This window comes from Lycorma delicatula, chromosome 7 (genome assembly GCF_047948215.1).
Source record: "Lycorma delicatula isolate Av1 chromosome 7, ASM4794821v1, whole genome shotgun sequence".
Taxonomy (NCBI): Eukaryota; Metazoa; Arthropoda; class Insecta; order Hemiptera; family Fulgoridae; genus Lycorma; species Lycorma delicatula.
In genome coordinates, this window is record NC_134461.1 from 111170769 (window position 1) to 111191225 (window position 20457).

Sequence of the window (20457 nt, forward strand, 5' to 3'; positions counted from 1 at the left end):
TAATCTACTAGGACAAACCGTTATATATATTTAAAATATTAAATTAGAACAAACATTATGCTTATAAGAGAGACATATGAAAAAATAGGTGAACTAATCTAAAATGTAAAAGGAACTGATAATTTAATATTAATGGGTACAGTGACCTTGCAAGGGAGGAGAAAAGAAAGCAGTTGGAAATAATGGGCTAGATCAAAGAAATGAAAGAACTAAAAATAAAAGAAGGCATAGGAAGTTATCCTTTATTAGTGAGATTAATTGCACAAAAAATCATGTAATTACAGAATTTAATTATGGGCTGCAAAGCACAACCACGAACAGACTTTGATTCTGACCACAAGTAACATAGAAACATAAACAGAAGTCTAAGAAATGAAAGAAAATATGAAAACAAGGAAATAGTATAAAAAAGAATGGTGCAAAGTTAAAATTTGAATAAATCATATTCTCTGGCAAGAAGTTTTACACCACAAAATTCAATTAAAATGAATAGGTAAAGTTAAAAGAAAGAAATAATTAAGGTAAAAAAGAATACAAAAGAAAAAACAACAGATAGAAGTATTATTTAATACTTTTATCTATTAATACATAGAAATATGAGTGAAAACTGTATGGGAATGAAGTCAACATATATTAGAAGTATTATTTAATAATCTATCTGTTGTAAGTATTTAATATTCTTAGTATATTTTCTTACAGTTTATCATATTTAGTATGTTCTTAAGTGTAATGAGAAATATACAAACTGAGTACAGATAGTATAAAACTTCAAAATATAATGAAAACGGAAAATTATACAAACATAAAGATTGTAAATTAATAAAAATGTATAATAGCAAAGTGATGAAAGGAGAGAGATATATTGATCATGAAAAAATATGATTACATGCAAAGGGTAGATAGGGAGGTAGGAATAACACATAAAAATATTAACAAAAATTCTCAGGAAATGAAGTCAACATGTATTACTAACAGTATGTCGGCAAATGATAATCTCTGTTTCAAAAAGAAAAAAAGCTAAGATGGCAGGAATTTGCCAAAGGACTGTACAGAGGAGAAAGTTTATCTGATAAAATCCTAGAAGAGATTGTATCAGAGGAGACTATACTTTATAATATGAATTTGTTAGAGCTCTGAAAGATGTAAAGAAGAATAAATAAAATTAGGAATTAACATCCAACATGCATACACAAAGGAATTTGTGTACCATTTGAATTACTATGCTGTCTAAAATAAGTAGAGTAAAATAACTGCTATATATTAGTGTGCAAACTTTAGGAAACTTGAAAAACATCAACAGATTTTTCAAAGGAAAAAAAATTATTAACTACAAATTTTTTTACCATGCAAAAGAATGCAGGAGCACAAAAATATGAGAATTACCACACCATTAGCATAATCACCCCAAAAAAGTATTTGATAGGATAGACTAAATCTAAAAAGGAGAAGACATTGAATGAAGATCAATTCAGTTTTAAAAAGAGCATGGTTCAAGAGAAACCATTCTAATTCTTAGATTCATTTCAGAAGGAAGAATTAAAAAGAACAGAGCCACCTATATTGCCTCCAGATTTACATGACAATTGTAGATCTAAAATCAGATGTCAGCGATAGAAGTTAAAAGTAAACAATGATCAGAAAGGAAAGAGACAAAGATGTAGTCTGTCCCCCACTTCTTTTCAGCATGTACATATTTAGAACCTTATAGATATTTCATTACACCATGTAGGAATTGAAAGTCGATGGAAATACATCATAAAATATGGTTGTTTACTTTTATTTTTTATCAGTTATAAAAGAAAAGTAAAAAATTTGGTTTTGAACTAATCTCTTTTAATAAATTCTTCCAATTGAAGTTTACATTCACAAAACAGTTTTTGTAAATCTATCTGTATTGACAGAGGGTTAATGATTTCTGAAGTAAACTAGATCATGAAAATGATCTTACACCATGTCAATAATTATATTTTAATAATGACCCCTGCTGCCCACTAGTTGGGTCTACATCTGAGGCCAAATTTATCTTCATGTTTGACTGTTACATAGTTATTCTCTAATGAGTAAGGATAAGTATGTATAAATCTACATTGATAAACCAATTTAATTTTGGTTAATTTTTTTGAAAGAAATCGCCTTTAAAAGTTATCTATAATAACAGTTCTATTTTTGTTAAATTTTTCAGACATACACTCCACAAAATAATTGAAGAAACACTGACAGAAATTAATGACAAAGGAAGTTACTCAGTTCTTAATCAATTCCTTAATAATACAGATTATATAGAAAAACAGGAAGATATAGTTAGAAGTGAAAATACTTTGTTGAAAAAATCATTAAATGACTTAAAAAGACAACTTGCACCAAAAATATCATCATCCATAAATAATAATGCAGTTGAAGATTTTTTTATGACTGACGTAAGGATCATAATAGAATAGTCTTTGGTTATAATATTGTAAGTTATTCTATGATTGTGATAAGTCATAGGCAAGTTCTGTGTCAGTTTCCTAAAAAGTCTTCCCATAATTTTCTTTACCAGATGCTTGAATATTATATTTATATAACATTGCATCATACTGAGTTGCAAATATTTACTTTGTATTTTTTCATTACTCTAATTTTGTTCAATATTTTTTTTATAATTTGTAATGGTTCTGTCCATGACAGTCAAAGTTCAAAGCCATATGAAATTAGTAATTTTTAATGATAAACCAAATAAAATAAATACTTTATTCAAATCACAGCCTAATTATAAATTAAACAGATAGATCATAACAATAGTGTAAATTTTCTAATTCACAGGTAACAGCATTTGCCTGGCAGGATCAAGGGAATCCATAGAAAAACCTTGATTGAGACCACTACAGAATACAAAATTATAAAAAAGAGCAAATGGTTATAGTCATTAATTCATAAAAATTAAAATTCTATGAAACAAGTTTTGTGCAACTATGCAATTAAATAAACAAAAAAGGCAAAAAATGAAATTGTTATAACAAACAAAATTTAAAGGCATTTATTCGAAAATATTTGAATTTATTTAACATGGAAATTGTTGTGCTGCAATATCTTTTACAAATAACTTTTTTTTTTAGGGATAAGTAACTATTTTATTTGTTTTTTAACAACTGTTATATTTTCATAAATGTTAAGCCCATGAAAATGTAGAATTTTTTTATTTACTAAAAATCAGTTTACATAATAAAATAGCATCAAAGAAAAAACTGACAGCCTATTTTTTATCCTAAAAACTCATTAGACTTATTCTGTTGGCCCCAGGATATAATATTAAATTTCACATATATACAAAAAATGTTGATAGATACAAACAATGATTCCAAGCTTAAGGATTGATTGACATTCTCCTAAGGGAAATAAAATAATTTGTTGCTTTACACTGAGTGCCGGTTTTATGGCATATATAGCATCTAAAGTACAAAGGGCACTATTTAACAGTTGCTTTCTGTGAGAGTAATGATATTCATTATACAGCCAGCTAGCTGCTGTAGTAAACGGAATGAAATTGTCATTTATAAGACAGAATATTGCCTGCATTTCAATGGAAATAGCATACTGATCCATAATTGTATATTTGACTTAAAGAAGATAATAAAAACCTGCTTTATTTCCTTAATAAACCTGGTACTGAATGCTTTTTATTCCTGAGAATGGCAGAGTTATTTTTGGAAGCAACCTTGTCTCATGTCTGGTCATTACAACTATTATGAATATGTCATTAACACTCGCTCAACATTTATTTTTTATTATGTGCAATCAGTTTTGAAAAGTTTAAACCACTTCTCCACTCCTTTCTGAGCCAATTTCTTGATGTCAGCATATCTCTTACTCTGCACTCTCAGTTATTTCTTTCATTTATTATAACCATTTCCTCTACTATTTTTGCCCCTACACTTCCTTCTAGAATCAAATTCAGTCTTAAAATAATGGCCTACCAGCTTTGTCCTTTTTAAAAGTGTATTTAAGTTTTCTCAGTCAGGATGATATGTAGTCTACTATCACCATGAGGTTTGCCTCCGCAGTATATTCGGTCTACCATTCAGTCATTGTGTATATAATTTGTATATTTAATGTTAATTAGAGGAGGTTAGCAAGCGAAGCAACCATTAGGTTAAGTTTAGTTAGGCAGTTACTTTTATATACAAATTTGAATACTAGATCATAGATACCAGTGTTCTTTGGTGGTTGGGTTTCAATTAACCACACATATCAGGAATGGTCGACCTGAGACTGTAGAAGACAATTCATTCACATCCTCTGAAGTAATACCTTATTGTGGTTCCAGAGGCTAAATAGAAATAGAAAAAAAGAGAGAGAGGTTATGTTGATAATGTATGAAGTTCAATATATGGAAACAACGTTACTAACGCTTGCTAATATAAACTTGTCTGATTAACATTAAATATACAAATTATATACAATTTTATAAAATTTATAATATTAGTATACTATTTAAAATAAAATTAGGTAGGATGCTAATGGAATAGGTAGAACAGTACTACTTTAGACCTCATGATCCCTATTTATTACCTACCAGATTTATTCCTTAAACAGCATCAGTTTTGGGTTTTTCCCCTGTCTCTTAGTTATCTTGCATGTGCCAGTTTTACTGTAGTACCAATAATTTGTTTTTTCTTTTACTACTCTACGCTACACATCAAAATTACCCTTAGTGTTTATGTTTGTGTATTAATAATAAAGTGATGTGATGAATTTATTATTATGATGTGTCAGCACTGCACCTCTGGGATGGCATATACTTAGTAAGTCCCTGTTATATTTAACCATGTTTAAACAGTAAAATATAAATACAGTATTTTACTCAGTAAAATAAAGATTAATATTTATTTGGTCTCTTAAATGTGAGCACATTGGCAAAAGCAATGTTTATTTATGTAAATTAATTTCGTTAGTACAGTTAAAATTTAATTGTTCATAAAAGAAGGATCAATTGGTTATATAATTCTGAAACAAAGTTGTAAAAAGATTGAGAAATGGTTGGTGTAAAAATTTAATCATTATATTTATTTTATTCATTATCTAATTAAATCAAATGATTAATGATAATAATCATGATTTAATTATTAATTTAAATCATTTAGCATGTTCTGTGATAATTAACTAAATAATATAAAAATTTGAGTTGCGTTTTTTAACTATTTAGAAATAAAATTTCATTTCAAGAATTTAACTTATATGTTACTAGGTTGTTTTTTTGATAGCACTTCTGTTGCTGATGCTCTTAAACTGGTTACAAAATTCATTTATAAAGATTTTAAATCACCTTGCAGGTGTAGGTCATGCAACTTCATCTTGCCACCCCAACCAGTCATACTCTGTGACAGCATGAAGCGTGTACATCCAGTTCATCACCACATCCATCAGTAACTATGCATCAGAAATCTGATAAGCACACTCACAAATATAGTATTTTAAGTATTTAACTAAATCACAAAAATTGAAATCAAATTTTTCCAATAACCCCAATTAAAATATTTCACGTGCATAATACGATTATTTAATTCTAAACAATTGTAAGTGCTTTCCCATATATTTCGTGATTGAATTATTATCATTTATAGTATTCAGTTTAATTTTTATTTTAAATAGTCTGTGTTTATTATTTCAAGATGTTACAGAATGTTTGTCACTGCATATGCAACTTTTATTTTGTAATACAGTTTTGATGAGCTCAGATTTTGGTTTTATATCAATTGGATGTGTAGTTTCTTTGGCTGATCTTCAACTGTGAAAATTATGTTATTTTAATTGTGTAAGCATGTAAGTTAAAATGGCATCAAACAGTCCTCATCTTTGGAAATAATCTAAAAAAAATGTTTTATTGGGTATATAATTAATTAAAAGAACTTGTGCATAGCAAACCTATTTTTAAGGAGGTTTTTTTAATACAATGCAGGATGTAACTACAATCATGTAGGCTGGTATCAGTGTGTACGGTACTACAAAATGCTTGTTGTGAAGGTAAATACTGAATGCATGTTTGCATTCAGCCCAAAGTGAATTATTCGAACATTCTTTTGAATCACCTCGTGGGGGGGGGGGGGAATTCCTCATACAAACTGGGTAATTGAACTGGACCATCTTAATAAAGATATAGTTCATCATGCCATTAAATAATTTTACAGTAGAGGAGAGTTTCCAACATGCAATAAAATTACACATTTTGAAAAACAAATTTTCCAGGAGTGCGTATTCTATGTGGAAGATTTTAAGACAATTAAATTTCTGCTTTCATAAGTGTAATGATGGCAAAAATTTTGATGGAGAGGTCTGACATTGTTCTTGTTTGGGTAAAATTTTTAAGGAAAATGCACGAAATTAGACAAAATAATTGTCAACCAATAATTTACCAGATGAAACATGGATAAACCAGAACCATTCCAGGAAATACATGTGGCAGAATTCAACAAGCAGTGGTGGTCTCAAGATTCTGGTTGGGAACGAATTCCATTTAATTATATGCTACGCTGGTTGCTATGAGCTTGGTTTTGTAAGACTGCTGTTATTTTTCAGTTGAAGCATACAGGGGACTTCTACCATGAAATGAATGATGATGTTATGCAAATTGTTGTTGGTTTGTAAATTTGTTGCAATCTTTGGAAGAAGGCTATTATGATATCGTGATGCAAAACGTCAGTTATCATTAATTCTTTGCTTAAAGAGAAGTGCCAGTGACCAACTTAAAAAAGACTGAAATTGTTTAATGGTTGAAAGAGAATAAAATACCACACAATCCTTCACACACAATTCCCAAATTACTGTCTATTATTGAACACAGAGAAAAATACAGACAGTATGCGCTTAATGACATTGCAACAGAAATGGGTTATAAAGTTTTTCTACTCCTGCCTTATCACTGCCAGTATAACTCAATTGAGCTAATTTAGGTGCAGATAAAAAATAAGGTGGCAGCTAAAAACAGTACATTTTAAATGAATGATGTAAAAATGTTATTGGAAGATGCCATAAACCGTGTTAACAATAGATTACTGGAGAAAATGCATTACACATGCAGAAAATCTTCAAGTAGAAGATTTTGTATAAAGAAGGATTGTGGGATGACCATGTACAAGGTATTGTAGTGAACTTCCAAGAAGATGACAGTGAAAAAAAAAAAGACAGATTTATCAGGTGATGAAAACTTATAATTTATTTCAGGTAATATTGACTTTCAGATTATAATTTATTTAAATTTTATATAAAGTTTTACAAATTTTTCAGTTTTAAAGTCCACATTTAAATTTACCCTTAGCATTTCCAAATGTATTAAAGTGTAGGAAAATTAGGGAAATATTTTATGTAAAATAAAAAGTTTCAGATGTGAGCTAGTAACCTCTTGTGCGCACCAGAATAATGAAATAGCTATTTTACTAATAAATGTATAAGATGTGTTGACAAAATCTTGGCCTGTAAAGATAAAAAGAACAATTCAGTATATTATATTAATTACTGTGGAGTAGAAGGAATGAGGAGAAACCTTTGGCAGTGGAAGGGAAAAAAGAATGTGAACTTCACCTACAAGATTATTTCAAATCTATAATAATAAATGTGTAAATAATATGTTTGATACGTGCAGAGTTTTGAGTTAAATATATTGTGTGCAATTTACTTGTTCTGATTAATATCTTTGTATATACATCATATTTATATGAATATCCAAAATAACTGTAATGAATACAAAAAATGCATTATAGTGTGGATATTGCAGATCATTGTGTTTACTTCTAGGATGCAGTTTATCAGTGCATGCTTTGTTATTAAGCTGTGTGATCTCATATATTTAGTTAGTGGTTTTGATAGCAATAAATGACCTTCTTTTCTGAAAACAGGTAATTTGTATGAATATCAGTCGATGTGGGTTATCAATATGCATTTTTTATCACTAGGTGTTTTCTTTTGCACTTTTTAAGTGTTGTCTACATATGAAAAAAGCATTTAACTATGTCAAATGAAATAATGTATTAAAAAGTCTCAAAGAATATTTTGAAAAGATAGAAGAGTATTAAAGAATTGTAACTCAACTGTAATGCAGGTATGAAAAAGGATGCAGAAACTAACTAGTTTCACATTGAATGTAAGGTATTCATCAGATAGTCTTCAAAATTGGAAGATATTACTACTAAAAAGGATGTGAAAGTGAAAAATATTAAGAAAGCATAAGTAATGAGTGAAGAAAATAAGCATGATGTCTACATAAAAAGTGAAGCAATATAGACAAATAAAACAGTAACAAGTAACAGTAGACAAGTAAAACAAAAAAAAACATGTTTGAAATTTTGGAATCAAATATGATACTTGTATTTCAGAAGTACCTTGTATTTCAGAAAAAAAGGCTAAAAATTATTTATGTTTGTCTCAAGTTTCAACAAATTTTTCATTACAAGTCATCCAAATACAGTTACAGGGTCATGTATTTTTTAAATCCAGCTGATCATGTAATATGTTATTAAAACATTAACTCATAAAAATTGTATATATTAGTTATCTTTATAGGGAAAAAGTTATTCCGAAAAAATGATTAGTTAAATGGATAGAATCCACGCAAACAGGATTTTATAGTAAACTTTTCAAATGTTTGAAAAATATGTTTATTCTGTGTATATAGGTTTGACATGAAAATATCACAATATTGGAATATAACCATGAGTATAAATTATGCTGACAACATTAGGAATAGTGGAAATTATTTTTATAAACCTGTTGTTATTAATGCAGTATTTTTTAACTTATTTTAAAAGAAATATTAGATAAATGTACTCCATAATAGGCATTACATAATCCATTTTGAGTTTCCAGATTACGAAACATATGATGAATGCTATTTGTGATTTTTTGATTTCACGATTTTTTTTTTTCAATTCAATTTTTTTTTGTTCCATTTAATATTTAATGTTAGTAAATTTTACCCTACAGATTGCCAAGGACTGTAGAAATGTTTATAATGCCCAGTAAATATTTTTAGGAGTCCCTTTGACAGTAGACAACAAATATCTATTTAATTTATTGAAATTCTTTATTACCCCTTAAAATAATATTAAGTGAAAGAACACAACACATAATTGCCTTGTCTGTATCAAAACAATTAAATTTTCTATATCTTTCAATTTCTCAAATCAATTTACAATCAGTGAACATCATAATGACAAATTTATAATGTTGAATAATCAGTTCTCATAACCACTGACAAGTAAATTGCATGAAGCGAGGAGGACATTGGTAAAAAGTGTAGACTAAAAAATGTCTATTTTTCCCTGTTCTATTACATCTACTACAAATCAGCTCAAGATTGTCATATTCTTGTACTCCACCCAACACATTTTGATGTAGACCTATATATGATGGCCTAGACTAAATATTTAATTACTTTTGCCTTTACTGGTTTTTTGAATTTGTAATTACAAATTTTGAGTTTGTAATTTGTAATTTAGTATATTTTTTTTAATAGTAAGCTACAAGTTTAGTTGAGACTTGTTTAAATGGATATGATGAATTGGAAGTATTATTTTGTTTTTAAAAAAATTGTAATTCACAGTTAGCCAGTGGGAAAAGGAAATGAAATGTTTACAGTTAAATTGCATATTGATTAACATTTTCATGTGTATTTATTTTTATCATTAATATGTATTATGTCATTATTTTTAATAGGTATATATTTATAAATCAGTTGACAGATTTTGACAATTAATTGTGATTAATGACTGATTATAATGTTCTGATTCATACATAAATCTTTTTCTTAACATTTAAATCTCCTTAATCAATATTTTTATACATTGTTATATTGTATCTAACATTAACACTGTGGCTGATCTTATACAAACTTTATTTACCCCTTTTCTTAATAACATTTAGTGAGCATTGTATTTCGCTGAAACTGGATGCATTGTAAAATTTACATATTCATTATTAACTTTACAACTGTGTGATTTCACCCACCGCATAGCAAGTTTATCGTGTATATTGTTCTTTAAAAATTGTTTAATCCATTTATGCCGTATATTTACTTTCATTTTTAATTTATTTTTACCCGAAATGAGTTCAGCAAGCAGATGTGCCCAATAAAAAAGGAAAGCCAATTAAGAGTGAAGAAAAGTTAACTGATGGTTGATTATTTCTTAAAAACAAATCCTCAGGACAGTATTCATTTTAAAGAGCAAAAAACAAACAGGCTAATCACACCACAAAAAAAAATAATCAAAAAAATTGTTTATAAAACCAGCCTTAAAGTTAAAAACAATGACTGTATTAAGTGCCATAAGAAGGATATTTCACAATTGTTTTATGAAAAACCAACCTCCAACCATTTCAGAAGTTCTAGGAGTAGTAAATAATGACAGTAATTTTATTAATTTCAGTTTAAGAGCTTTCTATTGATTAATGAAAGATATTAGATTTGTTTTCGGAAAAAGAAATTGAACATCTGTGATGATTGAACGCAATGATATAATTTGCTGTTGGCATTCATAAGAGGCATTAACAAATATAGGACAGAGGTTAGAAGGATAGTATACTGGGATAAAATTTGGGTGCATGTAAGTCAGACTTGCAATAAAGTATGGCAAGACAGATGATTAAAACACTGAAAGATACCTTTTTTTAGCAGGACTATCGACTGGACTGAAAACTGTTTCCAAAGGATCTCAATTTGATTTAGCCCATGCTCAGAAGAATTATCAAGATGCCTGAAGGAAGCATTATCAGTAAGGATAACACCCCATATGACTAAGGAAGAAAGAAAAGATTCCCACTACTATTCAAAGAAGGATTACAGTAAGAAGGTTTACATCAAAAGAAATTGGTTACCCAGAAGATGCTCTGAAAAAAGAACTTGTAGAACTAAACAAAGTTAAAAATATTTCAAACTCATGTCACTGACAAAATGACAAAGAAAAAATGTTTTTCTTAGTTTATCACTATATCACCGCCAACTTAATCCTATTTAGCTTGTGTGGAGTCATATTAAAAGGTTTATGGCTAAATTTAACAACACATTTAAAATGGATGATGTACAAGCACTTATAACAAGATTATTTGCTGCAGAAAGTATTTCACAACGAAAAAATTACTGTGATCATGTGAAAAATATAGAAAATGAAATGTGGCAAGCAGACACAACCTGCAAGACAATATATAGAAACTTTAATAATAATACACCTGAACAATGAAGTCTGAAAGTCAAGATGATTGTAATACAGATTGTGAGTAATCAAATATTATGCCATCGCAATAAAAATTTAATGGACAGTAAATATTTAGGATAATTAGTGCAACATTTTTACTGTAAGTACATGTATAAAAGTGAGTTTGTGTCTTAACAAAATACAAATGCACAGAAAGAAATATTCAGTACCTTGTAATAATACAGCCACTCAGAAGGTTTTTTTGGAAGATTCATTAAATCTGAATGGAAAAGATTAGGGAAGTCTGCACTCAGTGAAACCATTTGTCTTAAGTTAGAAACCTATATGTCTTAACTTAGTCTTAAGTTTGTACAAATTATTTACCAATATTTCAGATATTTTACCACATAACTGAAATTTATTAACAGTTTGAAATTTGCTGTTTATTACAGATTATATAAAACATGTTGAAATTATATTGATAACTTAGGCGGTTTTTATTGTCAATAAGTTATAAACTCCCGTAAGAAAGTCACAGTGTATGTTACTCCATAGTCTCAACTAAACATGTCATTGAGTATACAATTCAAACAGTGCTTACTATTCATACAGGTTGTTCGATCTGTATGGACATTACATATAACATTTCCTGCCATGAACATAATTGCTGTAGCAGAATTATTTAAATGAAATATTTTCAGGATGAAATATTGCTTGATGAAAAAATTAAAATAGGAACTGAAGAAAGATATGTAAAGGCATGGGAAGATTCAAGAATAGAACAAAACAAGATGAAGATTGAAAATAAAGAAAATGAACTTGTTAAGGAGTTAAAAATGTTGGCGTCAGATCAAAAACAAGATACAAGAATCCACAGTGAAATTGAATCTTACATTTTGATTCAAATAGCTGTAAGTAAAAAAATAAACTGATTTCAAGGCAAAACAGTAGACTGTATATCCTTACAGCCTGGTAGTTCGACTTCATCGAAAATATCTGGTAATAGTATACTGAGAATTAAAAGATATAAAATGCTATAGATAATTCAAATTAAATAACACTGAATTTGATTTAACTTTTGAGGACAACCACATTTTACTGTCGGTTAAAAGGTATAATGCAAAAGCTGATACCACTAAAAATGAACAAAAATTATTTTAACTTCCCCAATTAGATTAGATTTATTTTCTATTGCATGACATTCAAGTTACAACAAAGACAATTTGCAACTTGCCGGAAAAATAAGAAATGTAATAAAATAGTAATACAATAACTAAAAATATCAAAATATGATAAAGCAGTTATCAATATTAGAAGTAAAAAGAAAACGCAGAAAAAAAGTCATACACTAGATGTATGAATAACAAGAATAGAGTAATAGAAAACATTTGAACTAAATTTAAAGATTATTTTAAAACACTCCTGATAAATATTTAACAACTGAGTAAATATTATTAATAAACGCATAAACATAATTTTTTTTAGGGATGGATAAAATATTTTTTGGTTTGTTTAATTTCATTTCCATATAACATGGCCTTTGTTCAAATTCTTAAGGTCTGTGGTTTGGATGTTGACTGTGCGTAGGACTGTATAATTTTTATTATCCAGATGTAATCAGTTTATAAATAAATGTAATCATTTTAAAAATGTTCAAAAATTATGTGTACACATTTTAAAATAGAATAGCTATTATATTATTGTGAGCATTACAATACAAATGGAAAGTTACAACACAGACACAGTTTCTTCATACCATTTCAATTAGTCCTCACTGTAAACACTTTTAGGACGATGATGTACATTCCTGGTGACATCTTCCAGAGTAGCCACAGGGATTGCTCACAGGCTTTTTCAATTTCATCATGTAGTTCCACTAGCGACTATAGCCTTAATGTACACTGTGTTCTTGACAGTTCCCCACAAGTAAAAATCTACAGGGGTTAAATCAGGTGAGCAGGGGGAGTACTCAGGCCCCTTCATCCTATCCAACGTACTGATACAGTGTTATTATTATATCAATAATAATAATAATATCAATATTAAATTAAAGAAATAAAATTCGGAAATGAAGTCTTGATTTGAACTGATGTGCCTTCCCCTTGTAAGATCCAAATAATTCATTAATTAAGATTTTATATGGTTATGACTCTGGAACCAATGAAAATGATAGAAAAGCTCTCAATTTGGGCTTATTACTGCAGTTAAGAAAAAATCCAAATTTTTTTTATTTTGGGTATTTTGAACATTTTAGGTCATCGATTGTAATCAAAAGGGGAGGTGCACAACTACATGTTACAACAGTCCTAAATCTAAAATTTTAACATTCTACAGCTAATTATTTTTTAGTTATGCAAGATATACATATGTATGTACAGATGTCACGCCAAAATTAGTCAAAATGGATTCAGGGATGATCTAAATGGGTATTTCTGTTGAAATCTGAAAACCAAAATTTTTGCAATTACAATACTAACTTTACTTAAAAAAGAGCATTTCTTTTAGCATACTTATGATTTGGCGAGAGCCTACTAACCGTTATGATTGCTATTTTTGCTTAACAAATGTTACCGGTTCCAGTTCAAATAATAAAAGCCGTATTGCATACCCAAACGTTTGTTTAATTATGAGACTGGTACTTATGGTTTGATTTACCGATTCCGATTGCTCAAACTTATGGAAAAAAATTTCTGATCCCCAGTAGGCTCAACTAATGAATCCTCAACTTTTATAGATATTAATTACATTCCAGAAGAATCAAATTCATTTCAGAATGAATCACCTCATCATACAGAACTGAGTGACCTAATTCATAACTTGTATTTGTTGAAGCAACATGCAGAACTCTTAGATTCATGTCTTAAAGAATGGAATTTGTTAAACAAAGATACTAAAATTTCAGTATATAGAAATCGAAACGAAAATTTACTGAAATAATTACTTAGAAGAGATGGTTTAATTTGGACATAAATATGTTATTCATGATTGGCATTTATTTATAAACTCATCAAAAATAAGCTTAAAGGCAGTGCTGTTGCATAAAAGCTATTAAATATAGCTTTTAAAAGCTATTAAGTACGATGAACATTCGTGGTGAATCATTGCTGACCTGAAAGCAGTTGGACTTCTTCTTATTCTCCAGAGTGCCTTTACAAAATATGTGTGATTCTTGTGTTTGTGGGATAGTCAGGCTACAGATAAATACTACGCTGTTAAAGACTGGCCAAAAACAAATCACTTTACCCCAGGAAAGGAAAATATCAGTACTCCCCTTGTCACAGCAGATCCTTTTGTTTTACAACCTCTATTAGATAAAGATGGAAACAGCTTTAAATATTTAGCTGAGATTTTTTCACAATTAAATGAAGCAGATTAAAAGAGGGAATCATTGGGTTATAAATAAGAAAATATATTTCACAGCAAACTGAATCCTAAAGAACTAGCAACATGGAAGTCATTCAAAGATGTTACTGGTTTTCTTGAAAACAAAAAAGCTGAAAACCATGATCATCTTATAAATAAACTCTTAGTGTACTACAAAAATTTATGCTGCACAACGTCATTGAAAATTCATTTTTTACATTCTCATTTGGACTTTTTCCCTTTAAACTTGGGTGGCATTAGCAATAAACAAGGAGAAAGGTTCCACCATGATATATTGCAGATGGAACAACGTTATCAAGGTAGATGGGATGAATGTATGATGAGTGACTACTGCTGGATGATAAAAAAAGAGTAGACTTCACTGAACACAAAAGGAAAACAAAAAAAAGAAATTAAGATAATTGTAAATGTCTGCAAAATAAAGGTAGAAATTTTAATTGCAATTATTATGATTTTCGTATCTATTATTTAAGAAGTTTCTCAATTTTTAAAGGGTCATAACTAAAAATCTGAGGGTGATGAAGAAAAAATGATTTCATTTTAAGATTCAGCATACAAAATTCTAATTCACCTACTTTTATTTCAGTTACAATTTTTTTTTTTTTTTTTGCTGCCTGAGTTATTGTCTTACTTTTTTTTATTACTTTGATGTATATGACTTTTGGATCTTTTTGTATTTTAATAAAAACACTTCGCTAATTGTTATAGCTCTACAGATGTAGAGGTAGGCGAAAATGGAGAAGAAATCCAGTCGTTAGCTTTTGCACTCAATATTCAACTTAAAAGGCATCTGTTTGGAAAAAAATGTACGTTGTATACCTTTATACCACTTAACATTAAAACTTTTAGATTTTGGTATAACATAGAAAAACCACTTACCATTGAAAAAGACCTTACTTATGCTGCTTTTGTTACCAACAAATTGATCTTCCCATCAGTTTATTAAAAATTTTTCTTTTGCAGATCTTCCCATCAGTTTATTAAAAATTTTTCTTTTGCAAAACCATTGTTACTCTGTTAATGAGTTTTACATAAGATAAATATTCTGAACCCACATAACCCACAGTTATAATATGCTTAAATAATTGTTTTTCTAGGTTGACTAATTCACTTAATAAGTTCAAAGCTTGTTCATAGGGACATGGAATAGAAATTTTACAGCATATAAAAATGTATGTCCATCTGTTTTGAATCGAGGACCTGTGAGATGAAAATCTGAAATGAAATGCTGCTACCATTCCACCGCATATGTAGCATACTTCCACAGTGCCTACTAAATTGTTTTTGTTGTTTACTAATAATATCATCCTATATTTATTAAGGGCTGTAACACAGATTCCATTGAACCATCAAGGTAAATAAATGCTATTGCAATATTTTTTCTCTTTAGTAACATACTTAACTTTTTCCCATGTAATCTAAATAATGTTACAAAATGTATGTTAGTCTACAAATCTGAATATATTATTTATTTAGAGGCAGCAGGTGATCCCATCACAATGCTAGCAGATATTACAAAATAAACATATTTTTGTTAAAAATGAAAATTTATAAAAATAATCCAAATTAAATTTTTTATTGTTACTAAAAAAATGTAAAAAAAAAGTTGTTTGCATGTGACATTTCAATTGTGGTTATTACTTTTGTATTATAATGGTCAATTTCACCACCATTATTAGCAGTGATTTAATTTTCTCAATAGAGGTTTTCACTTAGTGATATTTAAAGAAATCCGAATTTGATAAAGAAAATCAAATAAAATTTATAGGCTTTTAGTAAACAATATTATTTTAAATAAAAAGATTAATAAATTAATGATAAGGAATTAAATTATTGTGACAATTACTAAATAATTTACAAATTACAATTAAACTTAATTTTGTAGTAATGAATTTTTTTTCAGAGACTTGAAGCTCTTATCATGGATTGGACAGAAAAATATAATAAAGAACTGGAAACAAGAGATAATGAACTTATTATTCTTAATGCCGAAAAGGAAAACATTAATTCAAAACTGAAAAATTTAGTTATAAAAGTATGTATTATCTCAAATGTTTCTAAAAAAAAAACTGACAACCATGAAAATTAAAAAAAAAATTTTCTAAAAAAAAATTTAAAAATGTAGTACTGTTCTTTCTTTGTTAATACATTTTGGATTTTTATTTGATAGCAAGTTACATACATGTGCAACTAATCCTGTAATCTATGCAACAATACACAATCTAGTCAGTTCACTGCCTTACACTAGATAACCAAGGTTAATTGCTTCTAGCATGACTTTGTCCCTCATCTTACCTGTAATAAAGAGTTACAGCAGCTGATATTTACATTTGTGCATTTAAGGGAATGTGGAATTTGGACACACCTTTCCAAATATTTCTTCTTCTTGGATTCCCAATTCATTCTATTTGTTCATGCCTTACTCTTCACCTAAGATTTTGATGATTATTTTTTTATTTTGCAGATGAGTTCCTCTGATGATTCCATTATACCATCAAGATGATATTGAATGACTGAGATGATATTTTTCTCTTTCTTTTTATTCAAAAGTCTAATGAAGTGATATTAAAAAAAATAATTCATATTCATACATTCCAGAAAAGCTTGGCTCATTCTTTGATGGCAGCTTCTTTATTTTATTTCTTTCCATTTCCTTTTCTGATTTTTATTAAGATGCAGGTTTTACGCACAGCACTTATTTGAAGAATCATATTTCATTTGAGCAATGCACATATAAAATTTAACTTAAAAATAATTATTTTTTAGTTTGCTTTTTAAATTTTAGCTTTTTTAATTTAGTACCAAACTAACAGGTTAATTAAGGAGTTTATTATGTTACTAGATTGTTTTTAATTGGTACCAACTACTATTAAAAAAAAATACTTCTAAAAAATCAGATGCTTTTTACTAAGTTTGTTTTATTTTCTTAGATAAAAATGAATGCAAGAAATGAGAAAATAATTTATTATTGTGACTGCAAAAACTCATTTGAATGAATATTTTATTGATAAAACAATCTCATAATTTACCACATCACTGGTTTTTTATGGGGAGGGGGGAGAAATGATTCTCATCATTTTATTTAATATATTCAGCCATGATTACGTTAAAAATTTGTCTAGATGGTAGTTTTGTAATTTTTTGTTGTTTATACATTAATATGATTAAAGAAAAAACTTAATGTAAATAGAGAATGGGAAACACAAAAATGAATCATGTTTTAACTGTTGCCTTAAGAAGTTAAGGAAGTAGATAAAACTAAATCCTGCCGTGTTTTTTAAATTTTTTTTTAACAGTAAAAATGAATCAATATTATTTATAATGTATTACATGTCAATATTATACCAGGTGTCTGAGAATTACCTGAACAAATTTGATGTCTTATTACAAAAAAAGTAATAGTCCTGTTAATGAATGGTTGGGGTTTTTTTTTTTAACAGGTAACTTATTAAGTTTAAGTTTCCCTTCGCAAATACTGTATAGTGTTGTGATTGCATGTGTAATCATACACACAAGTTCAACACAATTTTTTAGAACTCATTCATGGTTATGATAAATTTAAAGAAACTGGCAGTGTTGAACATAAGAAGGGTGCAGGCAGGCCTACTCGAATGAAAAAATGGAGATCATTCATCAGTCTTTTATTCGCAGCCCTGGTAGTCAACTCTGAGTATAGTGCGAGAATTAAATCCTTTGCATCTACAATTCATGATATTTTGAACACACAAAATTGCGTCCTTATAAATTACAGCACAGTACGTCACAAGACCACACTGCTAGAAAGAAGAAATTTGCTGTGAAAATGATGATTGTAACCTTAAAAAAGTAGTTATGTTCTCAGACAAGGCCACATTTCAAATGTTTGAATATGAGGAACCCACATGTTACACTTGATCGTATTACAGATAGCCCAAATATTTGGTGTGGATTGCTTCATGAATGTGAATGGACAGTTTTTTTTTTTGCAGAAACGCCAGTTAATTAATAAATTAACTTGATAAATAAATTATTTACTCAATATCAAAGTTCAAATAATTCTCAGTCACCAGATACAGGTGAAGTATCTATAGAGTATTAGTGAATTATAGATATTTTATATTAATTAAAATTATAAGAAATTAATTACTTCTATAGAACTACTATTAATTACTACTATAAGAAGACATGATTTTTTAACAGTTTCATCAACAAAGAGAAACAGTAGAAGAACTGAGCAAATTCTTTGAAGAAATTGAAAGAGAGCAAGAAATTCACATTAAACAAGTTAAAGCAGCATCTCGTATACAATACTGGTGGAGAAAATATCTACACCTGAAAAATGAGGTAGCTGCAAAAAACAGGAAATCAAAATCAAAGAAGAAAAAATAATTAAAATAAAAGTTAATAGAGAATTTAAAAAAAAATGTAATGTTCTTTTATGAAAATTATATAATGTATTAATTTAAATTGCTGTATGATAAGAAATAATATTTTTGTTAAAACATTTTTAACTTAATAAAGAATACTTTTTGAGATTTACTTAAGTTACCAGTATAGGGCTTGTGTAATGTTTCAAGAGAACATTGTTTGAATTAAATTTTTGTAAATCAGTTTTATTTAGCCTTTGTTAAATACAAATTTAGGTGCTAAATTCTAAATTATGTCTAGTACTGTGTATGTAAATATACTTTATGCTGCATTACTGGTAACTACTCTCTAAATATTAAAATGATAAAAGTATCATTAAGCAAAAATCTTATCTTAAAATCTCTAATAACAACTGTTATTGTTTACAAATTCAATTTTAAGATTTTCAACAGTTTTACCTTCTACATATCCTTTTATTGTCAAATTAACTTGACAAACTAATTCTTCTCACCTACCCCTTCCTTTAACTACTGAGAAAGAAAAATAGAGATTAGCTAATTGTAAAGCTCAACCGTGTTAATATTACTCCCAAATAGTTAGACATCCTCTTATTAATGGATGAAATACAACCTTATGTGAGAATGAGGTTACAATTACTTTTTTTGTTTGTAGGAGTGTATTGCTGCTCCTTTGTTTTGCTGTTATTACGTGCACGTACATAGTTTCATTTAATCAGTTCAATTTTTTTTTTTCATTATTAGTAACATTCATATTAACAGCACTAACACCATATTTCAATGACTGCTGTTTTTTTCTACTTTTCCTGATACCCACATTCTGCTAGCTATAAAGTGCTATACTCCACACAAATATTTTCTTGTGAAAGGTTTGCAGAATACATGGCTGTTTACATGTTCCTAAAATGATATGTATACTTTGTCTTTGTATTATGTACAAAAAGAATCATACATGTAAGAAAGTCATTGTTATGTCTAGAGACGCTGCGCAACACATATGTGTAAAGGTTCATCTGATTTTTGCACGGGTTTTTATTTCGCGACCGATTGGGCCTTGAAAAAAAAATAACCCATGTAGTTTAGGGGCTTGATTTTGTTGGTTCCTTTGGGGAGTGAATTTAATTATATTTTTATTTTGTTGTGATATGAGCCTGTCTACTCCTCGGAGGACTTATACATTGTAGATCTCTTTGTTGTGGTGTTTGTCCATGAAGACATGATCTAGTTGCCTTTCTCCTTTGGACATGATCTAGTTGCCTTTCTCCTTTAGTATAGTCAGGGTTTAAGCAGGTGGAGTTTTGAGGTTTCCTCTTGAAATGTAGATTTTGAGATTAGGTTGTGGTTTCTGCAGAGACTGAAGAGTTTCTATCCATTTTCATATTCAAATTTTCTTTACAGTCTTTTGGAGATTGTTTTTATTATTATTGAGGTGGGGGGAGGGGGCGAAGGTGTTTACTATGACATAGATTTTATTAAATGCTTTTAGGGTGAGTGTTGATTGTGACTTGAATTCTTGTACAGAGTTATTTGAGGCTGACCAAAAGTACTGT

General features: G+C 28.7%; 2 protein-coding genes across 3 annotated transcripts in view; one reads left to right on the forward strand and one right to left on the reverse strand.

Annotated features, from left to right (window-relative positions):
* Adck1 (aarF domain containing kinase 1) overlaps positions 1–20457 on the reverse strand; it is a 77401-nt gene that overhangs the window by 1364 nt on the left and 55580 nt on the right. Inside the window, exon 11 of one of the 2 annotated variants that reach the window (XM_075370494.1) lies at positions 7395–7446. The exons of the other annotated variant lie outside the window; for it this stretch is intronic. Within the exon in view, the coding sequence (XP_075226609.1) occupies positions 7410–7446 (37 nt within the window). The 3' untranslated portion in view covers positions 7395–7409. Of the gene's footprint in view, positions 1–7394; positions 7447–20457 lie in introns of those variants that run through there. 2 annotated transcript variants of the gene reach the window in all.
* Positions 11220–18977, forward strand: LOC142327823 (dynein regulatory complex protein 9-like). Its single transcript, XM_075371162.1, has 4 exons — positions 11220–11237; positions 11861–12070; positions 16447–16578; positions 18723–18977. The coding sequence occupies exons 1-4, from the start codon at positions 11220–11222 to the stop codon at positions 18909–18911; spliced, it is 549 nt and encodes a 182-aa protein (XP_075227277.1). The 3' UTR covers positions 18912–18977.